Below are 21,645 nucleotides of genomic sequence, written 5' to 3' on the forward strand. Positions count from 1 at the left end.
TGCTAAGTGATACGCATATGTCATAAGTATAATATTAAGTATAATTAAAGCTGCAAGCAGCGATGAACGGGCCCTCGCACCCTTGTGCACGTTCAGGCTGCAGTGGAAGCTTGTATGACTTGATGTAGATTCTTCAGGCCTGGACATTTAGTGGATGAAACCACCCACGACTCTCTATATCAAACCATTCAAAAGTTATGGCAGAAAGTAGGAATTATCAGATATCGACCAACCAGATGAAGGGACGGGGCTAATAAACAGCAATTGTGTTCAAGGACTCAAAACCGAGTCCGATGACACCACCCACGACTCTCTATGTCAAACCATTCAAAAGTTATGCCAGAAAGTAGGAACTATCAGATATGGACCAATCAGATGAAGGGGGGCGCGCTTTTTGGCGTCTAACATCGCCACGGTAACACTTTTGAAAGAGAAAAGTAATGCGCGTAGTCGCAGGATGGAGACGCATATTTTGATGTATAACACATCTGGGTGCACATTATGGTTCGGGCCGTATTAACTGTCGAAGGAATGGCATAAATTGCGCCAAAATTACGCGATTAATTAAAAATGTTCTAAATGACCAACATCCTGTTTGGTTTCGGCCATGGCGCCAAGAGACTTTTCTTTAAGTTCCGACATGATACAGGTGTGTACCGATTTTCGTGCATGTACGTCAAACCGTATTGTGGGGCTTGAGGCACAAAGTTTTCTAGGGGGCGCTGTTGAGCCATTTTGCCACGCCCATTAAATATCAAATTTTTCACCAGGCCTGGCTTGGTGCAAAATTTGGTGACTTTTTGGGCACATTTAGGGGGCAAAAAGGCCCTCCTTTTGTCAGAAGGAAAATAAAGAAAGAATTCCTACAGATACAATAGGGCCTTCGCACTGTAAGTGCTCGGGCCCTAATAATATTATTTATTATTAATATTATAATATTCGTATATAATAATATCATTTAATGTCATCTTGTTTGGGCCAGGATAAACGGGAAATAGCGGAGCGGAGCTGCTACTGCTGCTGTGACACGTCACTTCCTCCCAACGGCAGGAAGTGCCGTATGTCTCTGAGTTGTACGTCCGAATTAATGCACACTACTGATATTTACTCAAAAGTGTGCCGAACTTAAGTATACTTTTTAGTATACTTTTAGTCTGGCATTTCGGACGCACCACGTGTTTAGCTTCAGGCTTTTCCGGTCACAATGAATCAAAGAGATAAGGACAACTATAGTGCAAAAAACCAAAACAACCCCAAAAAAAAAAAAAAAAAATCACACACACACGAAGAAAAGAGCGCTGAAAGTTCACTACTGCTTCACAAACCGGAACCGGAAATGCGTTGCTACCAAGCAAACCAATCACAGCCCTCTCGGCCTGCGTTGGGTCTGCGTCACCTCAACGGGTAGTTTCATTTTTTGGGAGGTGCAGGTCAGGCTACGGCGTAGGCTACGGAGAGACTCCCACGTAGCTGCGTACCCTACAGCGTTGGCTCTGCGTTGATTTAACGCAGAACCATAATTCAGCCTTAATACACCTACCAGGCATGAAGGCTGCGGTGCTCACTTAGATGCCCCTCCCCCCCCCGTGTATTCATACACAGTGTGAAGATGTCTTTTTTCCCTCCTCTTTCCCAGTGTCATCCTCTCTCAGCTAATCAGTATACCCACTTCGTATGTTGTCATCGTTTTTTTTTTTTTTTTCTTGCGTTCTCTTGATGTACTGGCATGTAATTTCATTGTGTTGGGATGCTGGCTCAAACACAAATACATAAATAAATAGTTTCTTCCTTGTTGCCTTGAAAGGTATATATGACTGAAATAAACTTAAACTAACTAACTAAACTAAACTAAAACACAAATAAAAAATGCTATTTACACAGACCCAGAACATGACCCTTAGTAAATATTAAAGAAACAGTGACAAGTAAAATCTCCCCTTTAAGAGGGAAGAATCCTGGATCAGGACCTGCTACACCCTGACCTGCAGTGCCACCCCCCGACCACCTCAGTGTCTGCTGTCTACACCTGTTTATAAAGTGGTCATATGTACATATAACTCTTAGTTCTGAGGTTAACAGATAATTAATACTAATATATCATGTATTTTGTACAATTGACAATATATCTGTGTATCCCCTCTCTCTGTTCTTCATTCTCTCTTTCCTATTTAACTTTCCTTACTTTATCTAGCTGGTCTTCAGCCTATGGTCCCCCTTATGATCCAGGTTTATCAATACAGTTGAATGTTTTCCGTTAGCGGGGGTTCTGGGTAGTTTTTTGACGCCTGCCTCTTACCAGGAACAGTCCTGTTAAAGAGGCCTTCAGGAACATTCGTCGGGTGAAAAACATCCCTACTGTATGAGAGGTACTAAGATTGGCCTTGGGGAACATTAGCAGGAAGTAGGTTCAGCTCTCTGGAAATCCACTTGGAGTTTGATTTTTTTAATCTCAGTCTCCATCGCCAAAAGCAAACCAAAATGCAAGAAACATCTCTGTCCCTTCCATGTTTACTTGTTTCTTCTTCTTTTTCTTCATTTTCGTGGAGTTACTGCCATCATGTGGTGGCCCTGTAAGAGGTTCCCGTCTGCCCACGAACCCCTGCTAGTGGAAACTTACCTATTGTGATTTATTCATGTGAGCTGTTTTGTCTTGGTAATTTAATATTGTAATAAAAAGTTTATTTAGAAAAACACCACACAAATCCTAACGTTTCTGTCACCAGACTAAGAACATTTGTATTTCCTTGTTCAGGAACTCAAAGAGAGCTAAGATTTCATCTGGATATGAGGACATGATGTCACAGAGTGAACTGATCCGCTCAGGACCTCCAGCAATCTACCAGCTGAAACCAAAAACCCAACATATTGGAACCCTGAAGAGACTGACCGTTGGTGAAAGAAGCTCTATGAAGACAAACAAAACCATCTTACTAGTTGGAGAAACAGGAACAGGAAAATCTACCCTGATCAACGCTCTGGTCAACTACACCATGGGAGTGAAGTTTGAAGATGAAGTCTGGTTTCAGGTCGTTGAGGACGAGAAGAGAAGCCAAGTAGAGAGTCAGACATCAGATGTGATCGTGTACGAGATCTTTGGGTTCGAGGATAAAACTCTGCCCTTCTCTCTGACCATCGTCGATACTCCTGGGTATGGGGACACCAGAGGGATTGAGCACGATGCCGTCGTCAGTCAGAGATTGTTCGACTTGTTTCGATCCGAGGATGGAGTTCATGAAATGAACGCGGTTTGTCTGGTGTTGAAGGCAACGGTGAATCGAGTAAGCGACCGCATGACGTACATCTTCGATTCAGTGATGTCTCTGTTTGGAAAAGACCTGGAAAAAAACATCATAGCTCTCATGACGCACTCAGATGGGATGCCACCTAAAAATGCCCTTCAAGCTCTTGAAGCAGCAAACATTAAATGTGCCAAAAACGAGAAGAATCGCCCGGTTCACTTCCTGTTCAATAACTGTCAGGAGGAGCTAAGAGACGAGGACACTGAGGTGGCTTTAGAGAACGCATGGAGACAGACGGCGAAGGGAATGGAGCGGTTTTCGGAGTTCCTGAAGAACGTTAGACCTCAGAAGCTGAAAACAACAGTGGCGGTTCTGAAGTCCCAAATCCGACTGACAGCATCAATCCACAACCTGCAAGAAAGAATCAAGTCAACTGAGAAGATGAAGGACGAGATTGAGAAGACACAAATGCAGCTGAGGATGCACGAGACCGACCTGAAAAATGACAAGAACTTCACCATTGAGGTGGAGGAGCGGTACGTAGAACTGGAGAAATATGGTGGTGGATGGTCATGGTTTGAATTTGATGGAGTCACTCGCTGCACAAGTTGTAAAGAAAACTGTCATTACCCAGGATGCACTGTGGCTTGGAGTCCCTCACTTTGTGAGATCATGAGTAATGGCCGTTGCACCGTGTGAACAGGGAAATGTTCTGATGGCAAACACGTGAAAGACACCAAGAGGTACGTCACCAAGACCAGGAAGGTCAAGAAGACGGTGGAGGAGCTGAAGAAAGCATACGAAACAAACGTGAAGGACACATCTGGTCTTCTGAATGTGCTAGAAGTGAAGAAGAAGAAGCTGGAGATAGAGGGGAAGCAGTGGCTGGAGGAAGCGTTCAGGTTTGTGCTGAAGCTGCGAGATACTGCTTTGACCGTGAAAACCATGTCTACCCAGGCATATCTAGGTGTCCTCATCCAGAAGATGCGGGACCTCGGGGAAACAGACAAGGTCCGGACTCTGGAGGAGATGGCCGGTCGGGTGGACGAGGGAAGCAAATCGGTGCTGGAGAAGACTTTTGGTTAACCTTATAACCAAGAATCCACCAGATGTGATCCAAGCATCTTTAACGACTCTGGCGACTCTGTCTGGTGTGAAACAAGGAGTTAAATATCTTGAAACATCTTGTCATCTTATGGTTGCAGCAGACCAAGAAGGTTTATTAAAATCTTAACAGGTTTAAAGTGTTCAAGAAGGTTTTGTGAGAAGTAACATTAGCTCATCTTGTATAATCCAAACTGTGTTTATGTTTTTATATTTTGAATATATTGCAAATATATAATGTTGCCCAAAATGTTGAAATTATTTGTTTTTCAGAAACATTCCTCTTTGTATTCCTTAATTATAAATGATTTTTGTCACCCTCATGGGCAACAGTGTGGATGCATTAATGAGTATTGATCCTTGTAATGATTGATGACAGACTCCAAGTGGTCTGGAATAATACTACTCATCCCACCATCCCATTTAACACTTTAATTTGTTGTGTTCTTCATAACGTTGAGGTTTGGACCCGTGAGGGGAGCTCGTCCTCTCCTGGTCATGTGATCATATGTGTACAAACACCCTCTTTCTAATATTAGATGTTCTATAAGCATGTATCAGGTGTATTGATTCAGTACTGATAATAAAACATTTTATGTCTCACATCTGTGTTATCCCCTCCTTGAACCTCCACCTTACTGTGGTGGAGGGGTTTGTGTGCCCGAGTGATCCTAGGAGCTATGTTGTCGGGGGCACTTACGCCCCTGGTAGGGTCTCCCATGGCAAACAGGTCCTGGGTGACGGGCCAGACTAAGAGCGGTTCACAAAGCCTGTCATGAAGAGGAGACATCAGAGGACCGCTACGTCGCCCGGATCGGCGTTACCGGGGCCCCGCCCTGGAGCCAGGCCTGGGGTTGGGGCTCGCAGGCGAGCGCCTGGTGGCCGGGTCTTTGCCCGTGGGACCCGGCCGGGCTCAGCCCGAAACGGCGATGCGGGTCCGCCGTCCCGTAGGCCCACCACCCGCAGGAAGGACCATGGCAGGCCGGTGCCTTGTGATCTGGGTAGCAGTCGATGCGGGGTGCCTCAACGACCCAATCCCTGGACCAAAACCCTCACAGTGGGGACATGGAATGTCACCTCGCTGGGGGGGAAGGAGCCGGAGCTTGTGCGTGAGGTTAAGAGATACCGGCTAGAGATAGTCGGGCTCACCTCCACACATAGCTTGGGCTCTGGAACCCAGCTCCTTGAAGGGGGCTGGACCCTCCACTACTCTGGAGTTGCCCAGGGTGAGAGGCGGCGGGCTGGTGTGGGCTTGGTTATAGCCCCTAAGCTCAGTCGCCATGTGTTGGAGTTCACCCCGGTGAACGAGAGGGTCGCTTCCCTGCGCCTTCGGGTCGGGGAAAGGTCTCTCACTGTTGTTTGTGCCTACGGGCCGAACAGCAGTGCGGAGTACACTGCCTTCTTGGGGTCCCTGGGAGGAGTACTGGATAGTGCTCCAACTGGGGACTCCATTGTTCTACTGGGGGACTTCAACGCTCACGTGGGCAATGACAGTGATACCTGGAGAGGCGTGATTGGGAGGAACGGCCTCCCCGATCTGAACCCGAGCGGTGTTTTGTTGTTGGACTTCTGTGCTAGTCACAGTTTGTCCATAACAAACACCATGTTCAAGCATAAGGGTGTCCATCAGTGCACGTGGCACCGGGACACCCTAGGCCGGAGGTCAATGATCGACTTTGTTGTTGTTTCATCTGACCTTCGACCACATGTCTTGGACACTCGGGTGAAGAGAGGGGCTGAGCTGTCAACTGATCACCACCTGGTGGTGAGTTGGATGCGCTGGCGGAGGAGGAGGTTGGACAGACCGGGCAGACCCAAACGGATTGTGAGGGTCTGTTGGGAACGTCTGGCCGAGACCGCTGTCAGGGACATCTTCAACTCCCACCTCCGGGAGAACTCAGATCCTGGGGGAGGCGTGGGACATCGAGTCCGAGTGGACCATGTTCCCTGCCTCCATTGTCAACGCGGCGGCTCGAAGTTGTGGACGCAAGGTCTCCGGTACCTGTCGTGGCGGCAATCCTAGAACCCAGTGGTGGACAACGGAAGTACAGGATGCCGTCAGACTGAAGAAGGAGTCCTACCGGGCTATGTTGGCCGGTGGGACTCCTGACGCAGTAGATAGGTACCGGCAGGCCAAGCGAGCCGCGGCTCGGGTGGTCCTGGAGGCAAAAACCCGGGTCTGAGAGGAGTTCGGGGAGGCCATGGAGGAAGACTTTCGGTCGGCCTCGAAGAAATTCTGGAGGACCGTTCGGCGCCTCAGAAGGGGGAAGCAGTACTCTGCCGGCACCGTTTATGGTGCGGGTGGGGAGCTGTTGACCTCGACTGAGGACATTGTCGGACGGTGGAAGGAATACTTCGAGGATCTCCTCAACCCGACTGACATGCCTTCCACTGAGGAAGCAGAGAGTGGGGACTCTGGGGCGTGCTCATCCATCACCCAAGCCGAGGTCACTGAGCTGGTCTGTAAGCTCCTCAGTGGCACCGGGGGTGGATGAGAATCGCCCTGAATACCTCAAGTCTCTGGATGTCGTAGGGCTGTCTTGGTTGACACGCCTCTGCGACATTGCATGGAGGAAGGGGACAGTACCGCTGGGGTGGCAAACCGGGGTGGTGGTCCCTCTGTTTAAAAAGGGGGACCGGAGAGTGTGTTCCAACTACAGGGGGATCACACTTCTCAGCCTCCCGGGGAAAGTCTACTCCAGGGTACTGGAGAGGAGATTACGGCCGATAGTTGAATCCTCGGATTCAGGAGGAGCAATGCGGTTTTCGTCCCGGTCGTGGAACACTGGACCAGCTCTACACCCTCCGCAGGGTGCTCGAGGGTTCATGAGAATTTGCCCAACCAGTCTAGATGTGTTTTGTGGATCTGGAGAAGGCATTTGACCGTGTCCCTCGTGCCATTCTGGGGGGGGTCAGTGAGTATGGAGTCCGGGGCCCTCTGTTAAGGGCTGTCCGGTCTCTGTATGATCGAAGCAGGAGTCTGGTTCGCATTGCCGGCAGTAAGTCAGACTTGTTCCCGGTGCATGTCGGACTCCGGCAGGGCTGCCCTTTGTCACCGGTCCTGTTCATAATTTTTATGGACAGGATTTCTAGGCGCAGCCAGGGGCCGGAGGGGTTCCGGTTTGGGAACCTCAGGATTTTATCTCTGCTTTTTGCAGATGATGTTGTCCTGTTGGGTTCATCGGACCGGGACCTCCAGCATGTGCTGGGGCGGTTTGCGGCCGAGTGCGACGCAGCAGGGATGAGAATCAGCACCTCCAAGACCGAGGCCATGGTTCTCCATCGGGAAAGGGTGGCATGCCTTCTCCGGGTGAGTGGGGAAGTCCTGCCTCAGGTGGAGGAGTTCAAGTATCTCGGGTTCTTGTTCACGAGTGAGGGAACGATGGAGCGGGAGATTGACAGACGGATCGGTGCAGCCCCTTCCTGGGGTGAAGGAAGTCTGGGCATCTCTGCTTAGGCTGCTGCCCCCGCGACCCGGAAACGGATAAAGCGGCGGACGATGGATGGATGGATGGACATCTGTGTTATCACTTTCAGTAGTTAAGAGCAACCTGCAAGTCCCCGAAAGATGAACGCTGAAAAAACCCAGAAATTATTATTGTGACTGGGAAGAGCTTATTTTTGAGAGGACGGTTCAGTCCATCCATCAATACCATCCATCCATCCATCCATCCATCCATCCATCCATCCATCCATCCATCCATCCATCCATCCATCCATCCATCCATCCATCCATCCATCCATCCATCCATCAATACCATGCATCCTTCAATACCATCCATCCTTCAATACCATCCATCCATCCATCCATCAATACCATCCATCCATCAATACCAAGCATCCTTCAATACCATCCATCCTTCAATACCATCCATCCATCCATCCATCCATCCATCAATACCATGCATCCTTCAATACCATCCATCCTTCAATACCATCCATCCATCCATCCATCCATCAATACCATCCTTCCATCAATACCATCCATTCATCATCAGTATCATCCATTTATCTATCCAATCATCCATCCATACATCAATACATCTATCCATAATCAGTACTATCCATCCATCCATCAAAACCATCCACCCATAATCAGTATCATCCATCCATTATCAGTATCATCCATCGATCCATCAATATGGTTTGATTATCTTCTTCAGGTTATCTTCCATCGGCATCACCCACACTCCTCTGGACTGGTTCACATCATACGTCTCTGGCAGCACTCAGTTCATTCAACTCAAGTCTCTGAAATCCATCCCCTCCTCCGTCACTTCTGGTGTGCCCCAGGGCTCTGTCCTGGGGCCCCTACTCTTCATCATCTACCTCCTTCCACTCGGCAATATCCTCCGCAAATTCTGGTCTGTAGAGGACTTGCAGGTCTGGATCTGGACCCTAGTGGTCTGTAGAGGACCTGCAGGTCTGGATCTGGACCCTAGTGGTCTGTAGAGGACCTGCAGGTCTGGATCTGGACCCTAGTGGTCTGTAGAGGACCTGCAGGTCTGGATCTGGACCCTAGTGGTCTGTAGAGGACCTGCAGGTCTGGATCCAGACCCTAGTGGTCTGTAGAGGACCTGCAGGTCTGAATCTGGACCCTAGTGGTCTGTAGAGGAACTGCAGGTCTGGATCTGGACCCTAGTGGTCAGTAGTTTCCTCCTCCCTCCTCCTCATCTTTGTTCTCTTTTCTCAGCTGTTCATCATCCATCTTCTTTCCCTCTGGAGTTTCTTCTTTTCTAATTCTTTGAATCGTTTCTGAGTTAGTATTCTGACTTTAAACCCATGAATTCTGAGTACAAATGAGAGATGCCATGGGATCAGGCCAACTATAAAAGAAACAGTCAAAAAGGCACCACCTAGTGTTGTTAGAAGTGGCAAATGCCTAAAAAATTTAAGACTTTTATTTACTGGAGTCAAGATGAGCAGCAAAGGAGGCACTTCTCTCCAAGAAAATATCCAGGACAGACTAAAATTATGCATAAAATAACCCAGTCCCAATCCCCCCCTAGTCCTACTTTTCAGCACTACCCCTAAATTTTGCACGTTCCCAGGGTAGTGGTGTCCCAATTCCTCTTTTCACCTAGGACGAGTGGGGATATCGAGGGCTAGGGGGCATTAATCTAGCCCTACAGAGCGAGGGTTTTCCGATGCTGACTAGTTTGATCTAGGGCAAGAAAAAATTCCCAGAATGCTTTTCGTCGTCATTTGCGGACTGAATCAAAAAAAAAACATGGTGGGCATTTCTTATTTTTTAGTGAATAAAATCAATATTTTGAGTTAGTTTCTGCATAAAAATCAGTTTTGATTACATTTCTAGTGAGAAATATATATTTTACTTTTATAATATTCAGTCAGTGAATGTACATAATCACTAGTTTGCCCGTTATTGCAAAGTCTTTTTCAAACCTCGCCAGAATAAAGGCTGGATGGTTCCGCGTTACACCAACGCAGAGCCTACGGCGTAGGTTACGCGGCGACGCACACCGTACACCGTAGGCCGTACCCTACGCCGTAGGTTCTGCATTGATTTAACGCGGACCCATAAATCAGCTCCGGAGCCGGCAGGCAGAAATCCCGAAATTTTCTGAGCAAATTTCTTATTAGGCGTAGCTACAACTGTTAGATTTCATCTATTAAACCAACATTTATAACATACAGCATACATACAACATACAGAGTTCCTCTGGCCAAAGGCGCCTTCAGAAAATCTTTTATTCCCAATGCAATCAGTTTTCTTAACTCTTAAAAGTGACCAATCCACAGACTCTGATGAACTGTATCATTTCTACTTTTTATTTCTATTTTTATTCTTATTTATCTTTTTACTTATATGTTAATTGTACCTCTGTTGTTCTTATGTAATCATGTATGTATGTTGTTGTCCTAGAGCTGTCTGTTTTTTAGAGATGTTTGTTTTTGGTGAGCCAAAGACAATTTTCCACCTCTGGTGGACAATAAAGATGTATTCTATTCTATTCTATTCTATCTTCCTAAATGATTTATTTCAGCCAGCGGTAATTCTCCACAGAGCTGCCAGTTTCTCCCCGGGACGACGGCGCAGGTTGACCTGGGGATCACGTCTGTACTCCGGCTGCTGCTGCTGCTGCTGCTGCTCCGAGCCGGCGGCTCTTCTCATCCCCGAAAACATCAGATCAAATTTCTTAACAGGCGTTATTTGGATAAACTGAGCCCATGTTGGGGATCTTAATGGTTACTTTTACGCCTGTAAAAAAATATTAAAACTTAATAAAGTGTCATATTAACAGCGCTACAGCTGAAATTAAAACAGCTTTTGGCTCTCAGCTTCCTGATTTTAGGGGTGGTGCTGAAAGTAGGAGTAGTGGGAGTATTGGGACAGACCCCTGGGAAGATTTCAAGTGCCCTAGAATCTGCGGCTTAATTTTTAGGGGTAGTGGTAGTGAGGGAGGGCTAGTGGTAGAAAGTAGGGGTTGTATTGGGATTGGCCCCAAGACTGGTGCTTTTCATGAAGCCCCTTTCCCGTTGTTTGGGAAGAAAAGGTAAACACTTCTATGAGTCCTGTATCATGTCAACAATGCAACCTCGTGTTTTGGGTTGTTTCTCATCTGAGTTTGTCAGTTCACATACAAATTCAAATTCAAAAATACTTTATTAATCCGTGAAGGGAGATTAATTAAAATACAAGTATAAGTCTAGCCCCCAACACTGACACAAATAAAGAATGGGATCAAAACTTCCCTACAATCGAGAAGAAGGCGATTATCTTCAGATTTTTTCCAGTGTCAGGTCGGAATGGTGAAGTGATAACTGTATTTGAAACTTTTAATCTGTGCAGGGAGATCCCCAGGTCCTTGCAGAAATAATAGTCATTCCTCACAAACCTGATGGACCAGCTGAACATGAGAAAGTGTGATCAGTCCAAGGCACTAAAACAGCAAGAATCAATCAGGTTTTCCCCAGAAATTAATATCTAGCCTGCTTTGCATTTTGGTGATTATGGCTCACAGTTTATGAAAACTCAAAAAAAGAAAAATCTCAAAATATTTGAATATATTATGAAATCAATAAACAATTCAATCATCAAAATTATAACAAATAAAGGCTTAACATATCTTGCTTTGCCTGTAATGAGACTATGTAATTTACATGTTTTAGTTTCACCTTTTAAGTTGAATTATTGAAATAAATTAACTTTTACACCATATTCTAGTTGAATTATTGAAATAAATTAACTTTTACACCATATTCTTCACCTGTAGCTTTATTTTACATCTTGGGTGATGGACATACATAGCATAAGAGGTTATTTCAGTAGCGTTTTGTTTTTTCATATAAAATAAACACATTTCTATGCATTTTAGAAGTTTTGGGGATGTCCCTTTTTTTGGCGCCTGCAAATGAGAACTGAACTGGGTAAAAAGGCGTTCAGGTTTTCTGCCCCCTCAACTTGGAATGATGCGCAGAAGGACTTGAAATTGGTTGAGCTTGTATCCTTGAGTAAATTTAAATCCATTTTAAAAGACAAAGAAATTAGCTCTCTCGATTCTTGCAACTGCCCCGTTGTGTAAATTTTACCATTGTTTTTATTGTTTCCCCGGAATGTGTGACTGACTGTGTTTGTATGTATTGTTTTATTCTTTTTATGCTGCCATTTTGGCCAGGTCACTCTTGAAAAAGAGGTTTTAATCTCAATGAGTCTTTCACCTGGTTAAATAAAGGATATATATAGAAATGTTACAATAGTCAGCAACTGCTTGAACTGGTTTCTTTTGTCAGAAAAAGTCAAAAAAAGTCAAAAAAAAAAGTTTTACGGTCTGGCGCCCTTTTCCCACTCGTTTGGACGTACAGTAGCTACAGCTCGGTTCGAAAAAGCTCTCTACCACTACCAAAAGTTTTCTACCACTTTTAAACACACGAGCTATGTCCAAATTCTGGGAGATTTCTTTCTACTTTTTTCCCTTTTTATTGATGTCCCGATAGGCCTGCAGTCTCATCCCACAGCTCCTCACATGCTCACAGCCACGTCTCTGATCTACAAGCTGCAACTTTTATTTTCTCCCTCCAGCACCTTCTCTCCTATTGGACACCGCCGTGACAGGGCGCACAGTGAAATTTAAAAATGTTCAACTCGGCCAGGCAGGCGCGGCGCAAGTGGTACAAATTGTACCACTGGTAAATCTTTAGACCACAATTCCAGCTGTTTCCGGACGCACTTACACATCGCAGCCACCGGGTGGCAGCAGAGTCTGCTCACCAGATTCTGATAAAAACCAGTATGTAGGAATAAAATCAGTTTATTACTAATACCACATTGTAGCAGTAACACAACAACAGCGCTCTGCTCAAGTGACTCCTTTAAAAGGTTTTTGTAATAATATGTCCTTATAGAGGAAGTTTTCTGTTTTTTGTTTGTTTGTTTGTTTTTATCTTCTATTCCACCAGCATCATAACTTCACTTATATAGTATTGATTTTCCTCTTAGAATTCTGCTCCTCACCGGTGGAACAAACTTCCTGTAGACCTGAGGTCTGCTGCAAATGTAGATCCTTTAAATCAGGATAAAAACATTACTGTTTAATTAAATACTGACCTGCTGCACTCTACTGCCCTTACTGCCTAACAACTTGTGCTTTTTATTATTTTACCTCTTTTCTTATCATTTTATTTCATTTATTTGGTATTTAAGCGTACTCTTAAATTAAATTCTCTCTGAAAATCGCGATTGAGATGTGTACCTGCTGGACTCTACTGCCCTTAGTTTTCAGCAACTTGTGCTTTTTATTATTTTGCTTTCTTTTCTCATAATTTTATCTCATTTTATTTGTTATTTACTGTCTAATTATGTCTTGCCGCTTTTAATGTTGATGTAAAGCACTTTGAATTACTTTGTGTTGAATTGTGCTATATAAATAAACCTGCCTTGCCTATATATGTCCTTGTAGAGAAAGTTTTCTGTTTTTTTGTTTGTTTGTTTTTATCTTCTAGGTTGGAAGCAGCTTGTGGATGGATTGATAGACAAAAAGACAAATCTGAAAAGCATTTACAGCAGAAATAGGAAGAATACTTAGGCATTGGAACGATGGGGTGGATCTAGTAAGTCTATTGGAAAATGTAATCATTTTGATAAAACGTTTTTGCAGGATAAGATAAGATAAGATAAGATAAGAGGATAAGAAATCCTTTAATAATCCCACAGAGGGGACATTTCCAGATTACAGCAGCAAAGGGGATAGTGCAAAACACAAGAGGCATCAATATCACACAGTAATAATAAAAAAAACACTATAAACAGTATATACAATAAGAAGAAGAAGAAGAAGAAGAAGGAGAATAAAAATAGTAATACAAAATACTAGTATATAAAAAGAATAAAAAGAATAACAGATGGATATTTACAGATGTTATTTACATAAGTGCACGTTGCAGAGAATATAAGATATAGCTTAGTATTGATTTTCCTCTTAGAAGTGAAACTGTTTTTTGCCGTGAGGAGGATCACTTTCCTCCCTCCTCACCTCTCGTCTGCTCGGTGGGAGGAGAGGAGGGATTGGGAGGAGAGGAGGTGGGAGGAGAGGAGGGATTGGGAGGAGCCGCGGAGGTGGATCTCCCAGATCTGACGCAGTGCGCGCTGAGCTGCCGCCTCGCTTTCACTCTCCCCGGCGGCTCAGAAGGCGCTCGGAACCGCCCGGATCGGTCCGGACAGAGACCACGGGAGAAGGGCGGCTTGTGGAGGCGATGAGGCCGGCCGTGAGGAGCTCTGGGCGGGCGCTGCCCCGCAGCTCGGTCCCGGGGGCAGAACCACCGCGGCTGTGATCGCGCTCTCTCGGCTTTCATTGTGCGCCCGAGCCGCGCAGGAGACGAGGATGATTCCTCCGCGGCCGCAGGCTCGCCCTCCGTTCCCGTCCCAACACCCGAGCATTCCCCAAGCGTCTCCCGTGTCGTCTCTGACGGACGCTTTTCTGCTCTCTGAGGGAACTCTCAGGATCCATGAGGACTCTCAATGAAAACAAGGAGGAAGAGGAGGAGGAGGAGGGGGAGGCGGAGGAGGGGTCCGGCTGCAGCGCCATGGAGGACAAGGAAAACAATCTGAAAACAGCCAGGTTGTGGAGGGATGCCGCCCTGCGCTCCAGGAAGCTGCGGACCAACCTGCGCCAGCTCACCCTCTGCTCCAAGAACAACCAGATCATCCTGCCCGAGGACATATCCGAGGTGGAGGCTCTCAACCTGGGCAACAACGCCCTGCAGGAGCTGCCGGACGGGCTGCAGGCCAGCCTCAACCACCTGCGCGTCCTGGTCCTCCGCAGGAACAAGTTCAGCAACGTTCCCCGGGTGGTGTTCGAGCTGGGCCAGCTGGTGGAGCTGGACATGAGCCACAACTGTCTGAGGAGCCTGTCTGAAGGCGTGGGCCAGCTGAAAGCCCTGAAGAAGCTCTGCATCAGTCACAACAAAGTCCAGAACCTGCCGGCTCAGATTGGAGCGCTCCAGAGTCTGGAGGAACTGGACATCAGCTTCAATGACCTGCACGACTTCCCCTCGTCTCTGTCCAGCCTCTCCAAGCTGCGGACGCTGGATGCAGATCACAACAAGCTGAACCGTTTCCCCGCTGAGATCTTGGCTCTGGACGAGCTGGAGGAGCTGGATCTTTCCGGGAACAAGTTTGAGGTGTTGCCGCAGAACATTACGAGGCTGAACTCCACCAAGATCCTGTGGCTCAGCAGTCTGCACATGTCTGTTTTACCTGACACCATATGTTACCTGCACAACCTGGAGAGTCTGATGCTGGATGGGAACCACCTGACGGCCCTGCCACAGTCCTTCCGTCACCTGCAAAGACTCAAAATGATCAACTTGTCTTCTAACCAGTTTGAGGGCTTCCCAGAAGTTATTTTAACCATCACGGGATTAGAAGAGCTTTACCTGAGCAGGAACAAATTGACTCATGTTCCAGAGGAGATCGGTCAGCTGGGGAATCTGGTGAACCTCTGGTTGGACAACAACAACATCACACATCTGCCCGACAATATAGTGGAGCTGGAGAAGTTGGAGGAACTGGTTTTACAGGGTAATCAAATAGCCATTCTTCCAGATAACTTTGGGAAACTGTCCAAAGTGAATATCTGGAAGGTGAAAGACAACCCTCTGATCCAGCCCCCGTACGAGGTGTGCATGAAGGGCATCCCTTACATCGCTGTCTACCAGAAGGAGCTGGCGCAGTCACAGCTGGCCGTCAAGCCGCGGCTGAAACTGGTCCTGATGGGAATGAAGAATGCTGGGAAAACCCAGCTGAAGCAGAGTTTGGTGAGAACGAAGCAGGACGCCAGAGCGACCCAGGGAAGCAGAGGAATCGAAGTGACGGACTGGGTGGCAGACGCAGATCGCCATCTCACCTTTCTTGTGTATGACTTGTCAGGGACCCAAAACTATGACCTTATCAAACCCTTCTTTCTGTCCCCTGGCGCTCTCTATGTCCTCGTCATCAATCTGAAAACGTACTCGTCCAAGAATTTTTACGCTCATGTCGGGTATTTCCTCCACCTGCTCTGTGCCAAAGTCCCCCATGCGGTGGTGTGTCTGGTGGGCACTCACGCTGACCTGTGTGGGGAGCTGGAGCTGGAAGAGAAGACTCTGGACATCCACAGACAGATCGGCCTGCAAGAGAAGTGGGAACTCCAGCGTCTGAGGGGCCTGGCGCAACAGGTGGACCATGCTCTGGAGCAGGGCTACAGCGTCCGCACTTCCAGCCCTCATGTCCTCTTCTATGGCGTCTCCGACCGGAACCTGCGGCGCCGGAAGAACCAGCTGCAGTTCATGTTGAACCACCGTCTCCAGATCCTGTCCCCTGTCCTGAGTGTCAGCTGTACGGCTGCCCATGAGAATGTCCACAGGAAGGTCCACAGGCTGCGAGAGAAGCTCATGTCTGTCGCGGACCACAGGGAGATCTTCCCAAACCTCCACCGGGTCCTGCCGAAGTCCTGGCAGATGCTGGAGGAGTTGCACTTTAAGTCCAAAGACTTGTGGTTGTCCTGGTGGAGCGCGGCCCGTTTGGGCCTCCAGGCAGGACTGACGGAGGACCGGCTGCAGAGCGCCTTGTCCTACCTCCATGAGAGTGGCAAGCTACTCTACTTCGAGGACAGCCCCACCCTGAAGGAGTATGTTTTCCACAACCTTCCTCGATTCATTGCAATTCTCAATGTTTTCTTCCAGAGAGATGAGTCTTCGCTGCTGGACCGGCTGCTCTCTGAGGGGGAGAAGGGGGACAAGGGGAGGGTGAGTCTGGTCATAGAGGACGAGAAGGGGGAGAACCTCAGGGTGACCCACCTGCAGCACCACGTGGAGGGCTTCCTCCAGCATGGCCTTCTTCCCTCTAACGTCATCCGCCTGCTGCTCAGACCGCTCATCCAGACCCAGCAGGACCTCCATCTCATCATGGAGCTCCTGGAGAAGATGGGAATCTGCTACTGCATCAACAAACCCCGCAGCAAACCTCTGAATGGTGCCACGGTGTGGTACAAGTTCCCCAGCTACGTTAGCAGTGATGAGGCCAGGGTGGAGTCCTCGGCCGGCGGGAGCGCTCTTCCTGCCAGCCCCCTGTTCTCTCTGGAGCAGCTTCATGTCCAGTACAGCTTCCCCTTCCTGTTTCCTCCTGGACTGTTCGCCCGCTTCAGCGTGCAGATTAACAGCCACGTGGTCCAGCGGTCAGATGGCCGCCATCAGATCTTCGCCTACAGGGGAAAGGTGCCAGTGGTGATCACGCACCGGCCGTCCAGGGGAAAGTTGCAGCCGGAGACTTTGTCCATCGCCAGCCACGCCTCACTGCCCAACATGTGGACGGCCTGGCAGGCCATCACGCCGCTGGTGGAGGAGCTGAACACGCTGCTGCAGGAGTGGCCCGGCCTACTCTTCAACGTTCACATCCTCTGCTCCAAGTGCCTGAAGAGGGGGTCTTCCAGCCCACACGCCTTCCCAGGTGAGACGTCCTCAAAATCTGCAGCAGAGCCACGCCTCCCGTCATCTGTCACGTGACCCTCAGATCATCAGCAGGGCTATAGGAGCTGTCCAAAGCAAACTGAAAAGGCTGTTGCAGGCACAAATCCTGCATAATAAGAGTTGAATGTAATCTGAGAAAGTAAAAGTACTCAGAGGAAGGCCGTGTCATCAGTCCTTTTCATCGTGATATACACTCCAGCAGGTCCCTGCGACCCTGAAATGGGAAAAACAGGCATAGATAATGGATGGATGGATGTAACGTGTACTTATTATTAAGTTAATAACATGTATGCTCCATCTGTTATTTTTAAACTGCCTCTTATACTAAGGAAAGGAGAAGAGGAAATCAGTTGCCCTGATTTCTAAAAAATCTGCATCAAACATTAAAAAACTCATATTAGTCGACCTTCACGGTTGCGATGTTGGATTTAAGTGTTCTTCAGAAGTATCAATCAGTTGATTATAACTGATTTAGATCTGAGATGAGCAGAAATTGACGGATGGGTACTTAGGAAAGTGAAACTTGATAGCTTTGCAGCTGTGCACGAAACTCTTCTCTGTTCAATGGATACGCAGACCCTCTATGAGCCAGATGTTGCCAGGGTTTCACAATTTGGTTTTCATGTGGGACACAGTGAGTGTTGTGAGGTCCCGGTGTGGCCCGAAGACCCAGAGTAATTTAAGAAAAGTGCAGTTTGCTAGCACTTTCTCTAATTACTACATTTTGAGACAACCTCATTTTGAGTTATCTCCGCATCACACAATGTAGACAGCCAGCTCGTGTGATCCCCCTGAGTGTTTGTGGTCTCTTGGACCGGTACCTGCTGATTGATCTGAAGGACAGCCAGCTGAAGTTGTCAGGCAGGTCCGATGGATTTGTTCCCTTATTCAGTTATTCAGCCCCCAGTAATGAGATTCAGCCACACCCTGGTTCAGAGCGAGGCCCTGTCACAGATGCCACCGTTGCACTGGTGGTGGAGGAGGGGGTGGAGGTGGAACAAAGCGGCTGCTTCTCAGAGAGGTACCCCCCACACCCTCCCCACTGGGGCAGATATAATCCTTGGCACTGCTTTGACCTGCTTTTACCGCTGGTTTCTGGTTGCAGGCAGCAGATTATTGGCTCCGGTCAGCTGCTGTGGAGCGCTGTGGTGTCATGTGACGTTGGATACCGCAAGGCTCTCAGAACGCTGGTTTTATTGGATTTGAACTTGTTAGATCATCAGCAGCTCCTGTCAGACCTCACTCTTAGCTCAGAACAGATTTATGAGCTTAGGTTCACACTTCTCTCATGTCAGAGCCTCATTCCTGCTGTTCCTCGTTAACTTTGTGCCAACGTCTCCTCCTTCAGTATCGTCTCCATCCTCCCAGTCAGTACATGTACGTACAAAAGTATTCTGATATCACCTCATCAACGTCTAGCTTAAACCGACAGTATCATTTTCTCAGCACTTTGTGTTGAATAAGGTCAGTAGGAGAAGGTGATGACCAAATAAAGCTAAAATAATCATGTTTATTTTGCTGTGTTGAGTTCGTGACAAGTTGTGTCAAGTGGAGGATTTGAAGTGTGTTGGGCTTTTGTTTGTAAGTGAGGGAAGAAGATTAGGAGCAGGAGATCGATAGATCAGTGTGGTGTCTGTCTGCGTTCATACCCTCACCTACAGGATGGGGCCATGAAGGGATGGGTGGACAGATGAATAAATAAATGGATGATGGATGGATGGATGGATGGATGGAGCATTAAATGGATGGATGAATAAATGGATGCATGGTAAGTTGAATGGACAGATGGAGCCTTGGATGGATGGGTGGGACGGATAGATAAATAGATGGATGATGCCTCAGAATTAAAGGGACACTTTTTGTTGGGTTACTTTACTTTGTCGTGGGACAATGAAAAATTCTGATACTTTTAAAATTTGAGGACATAAAAGATAATCTGTCTCTTCCCGGGTCTGAAATGAGGAAAGTATAAACTCAGATAACATTCGCAGGCCAGGTCCTGCTGGCTGCTAAACAAACCCATATCACCACCACCCCACCACCGTGCTTGACAGTTGGAGTGTGGCGATTGTATAGCCTAGAAAGCTAAACAGACAGCTAACAAATTTAAATTGGCCTTTGGAAGTTTCTAGATGTGGGTCTGAACTTTCAGGGGAAGGTTGGTGTTTGTGTAGCCAGACGTCTGAAGTTTGCTCTCGTCTGTCTGAAGAACATTGTTCCAGAAGGTCCATCGATTGTTCCGGTGTGGCTTCACAAGACGCAGCCATGCTGTTGTTTTCTTCTGTCTCCTAACAAGCTGCATCCGTCTGAGTGTATATCGATTCAAGAGTGGTAGATGCCTCACATCCGAGCACTCTGTCAGTGGCTTTCTGAAATAATGGCGGATTTTCTCATAAGGTTAAACTTTCTGAAGCACTGTTAACTGTCAACATGAACTCTGCTAACTGGAGCCAGTTTGACTAATCAATAACACAACCTTAGACCTGATCAACCAGTGCTATACATTTTATCATGACAAAATTATTATTCCAGCTCAGTTAGACATAAACACATCTCAACTAGTTATAAGCTTTATATGAGGCCAGGTCCAGAGACTTAATGCGAGTTAGAATAAACTTTCCAAAAGTTTACACTCAGATAAAGAGTTGAGTCAGTTTTTAGTGTGTTGTGTGTTCTCTGGTGCATGTAGCCAACAAACAAACACGATAACGGCCTGCCCTTGGGTTTTTGTCTGGAGCAGTTTGACCGCGGTCACATGGGTGATTTTTAACAAACTGTTTTATCGCCGCCGTCGTCCTGATAAGAAGCAGAAACTTCTCCCGCCGGACTCATTCTGCTTGAACAGATCAGGAAGTGTTTCGAGTTTTTGTCACTGAGCCAGAAAAAAAAAAACCCTGAAAAAGCGCTGCTTATTATCACACATCGCGTTCGAACGGCCGCGGAGTCACTTCCTCCGGGTGGTTATTTCCAGAGAAAAGGGTGTTTACAGGGAAAAGTTCCGCTGCTGAGAGGAGAGCAGCTGCAGGTCACACATTCATGGCATTCACGCTGAAGTTCACTGCTGAATGAGAAATCAGTGAGTGACAGGTCAGTCAGAGAGGAGCATACGTTCACGGTTTTGTTCAAGTCAGGGAAGGAAGAAGAAAACAGAGTTTTTTTTCCTCTCAACGAGCTGCACTCTCGGCTGAGTGCAGGCGAGCTCTGCTGCGTTCTTCCCTCCTTTTATGGAAAAAGATCTGTGTTCTCAGAATCTTGATGCAGGTCTGAAACAAAGGCGAAACGCTTCATCCTCGGGCAGAGGGGGTTGCGACTCTGAGGGTCTCTGGTTTTGTCCAGCTTCAGCCAATGACCTTTGGACCGCATCTGGCTCAGATGTGGTGAGATGGGCCCGTCTTGGGTTGTGGCATGTACCGGTTGCTTTGGGCCGCTTGTGAATGGCACTGCTGGTTCAGGATGAGTGTACGCTCCTGAAATCAATCACATACCCACCAGACATGGACCAAATGTGAGTTTCATTTGCAGCGCTGGTCATCTGGTCACATTACCTTATCCTTAACTTGGCCCGGCTCATAACCTCTTGGCCAGATGTGGGTTACATAACGGTTACCAGTACTGCAAGTGAGCCGCAGGTGCCATGGGTATCCCAGATGTGGGCCAGATGTTGTAGATCAGCTTTGATATTGGCTACAGCAAATGTTTGGCTGGGCAGATGTGTCTAAAAGCTCCCGAGCTGGGCCAAACTTCCCGGATGGTACAAACTATTGAACATTGGCCAAAAACACTGTAGGTTTCTTCGCTCAAGTCCTTTCAGTTCAATTTACCTTTATTTGTATCGAAGACAAGTTCAAAAGCTGCTTGAACTCCTGTACACCAGACATGGATCACATCTGGATCTCATTTTGGTCTTTGGACCACATCTGGTGTATCTAACATATGTTCTGTTCCCCGTTTGGCTCGGCTCGTGACCTCACCATGAGCCAAGTCATTCGGGGTTAACCTCGCCCCAGCGTAGGAGAGGACGCACCAGGCGATGAGCGCTTTCAGATGAAGATGGAAAGACTGAATGAATGACTGAATATGCAGCGTTTTATGGGAGACACATTTGGACCTTTTTTTTTCAGGTCCCTGTTCTACCACAACGTTAGACCTCCATTCATGGTGGCTGGTTTTGTGAGATGTTGTAAGGGTCAGACGTGACCCAGAGGTCCAAAGAAAACCCGTATTTGATCCATTAAGGCAGATGCACTCAGTCTGACTCAACAACAGCAGTCAAGGCAAACTGGGATAGCAATGGTTGGTTGACCCAAATACGGTCAATCATATACCTCTTTTGTGC

The 21,645-nt window shown here is 47.2% G+C and overlaps 1 protein-coding gene and 1 pseudogene across 1 annotated transcript in view; both read left to right on the plus strand.

Moving 5' to 3' along the window:
• Nucleotides 1–2,559: 2,559 nt before the first annotated feature.
• On the plus strand, nucleotides 2,560–4,358 carry LOC133454782 (uncharacterized; annotated as a pseudogene).
• Nucleotides 4,359–13,942: 9,584 nt separating this feature from the next.
• The window catches only part of mfhas1 (multifunctional ROCO family signaling regulator 1), a 33,936-nt gene continuing 26,233 nt past the window's right edge, over nucleotides 13,943–21,645 (plus strand). The window contains exon 1 of the mRNA XM_061734558.1: nucleotides 13,943–17,289. Within this exon, the coding sequence (XP_061590542.1) occupies nucleotides 14,310–17,289 (2,980 nt within the window). The 5' untranslated portion in view covers nucleotides 13,943–14,309. The remainder of the gene's footprint in view (nucleotides 17,290–21,645) is intronic.

Source organism: Cololabis saira, chromosome 11 (genome assembly GCF_033807715.1).
Source record: "Cololabis saira isolate AMF1-May2022 chromosome 11, fColSai1.1, whole genome shotgun sequence".
In the NCBI taxonomy this organism is placed as follows: domain Eukaryota; kingdom Metazoa; phylum Chordata; class Actinopteri; order Beloniformes; family Belonidae; genus Cololabis; species Cololabis saira.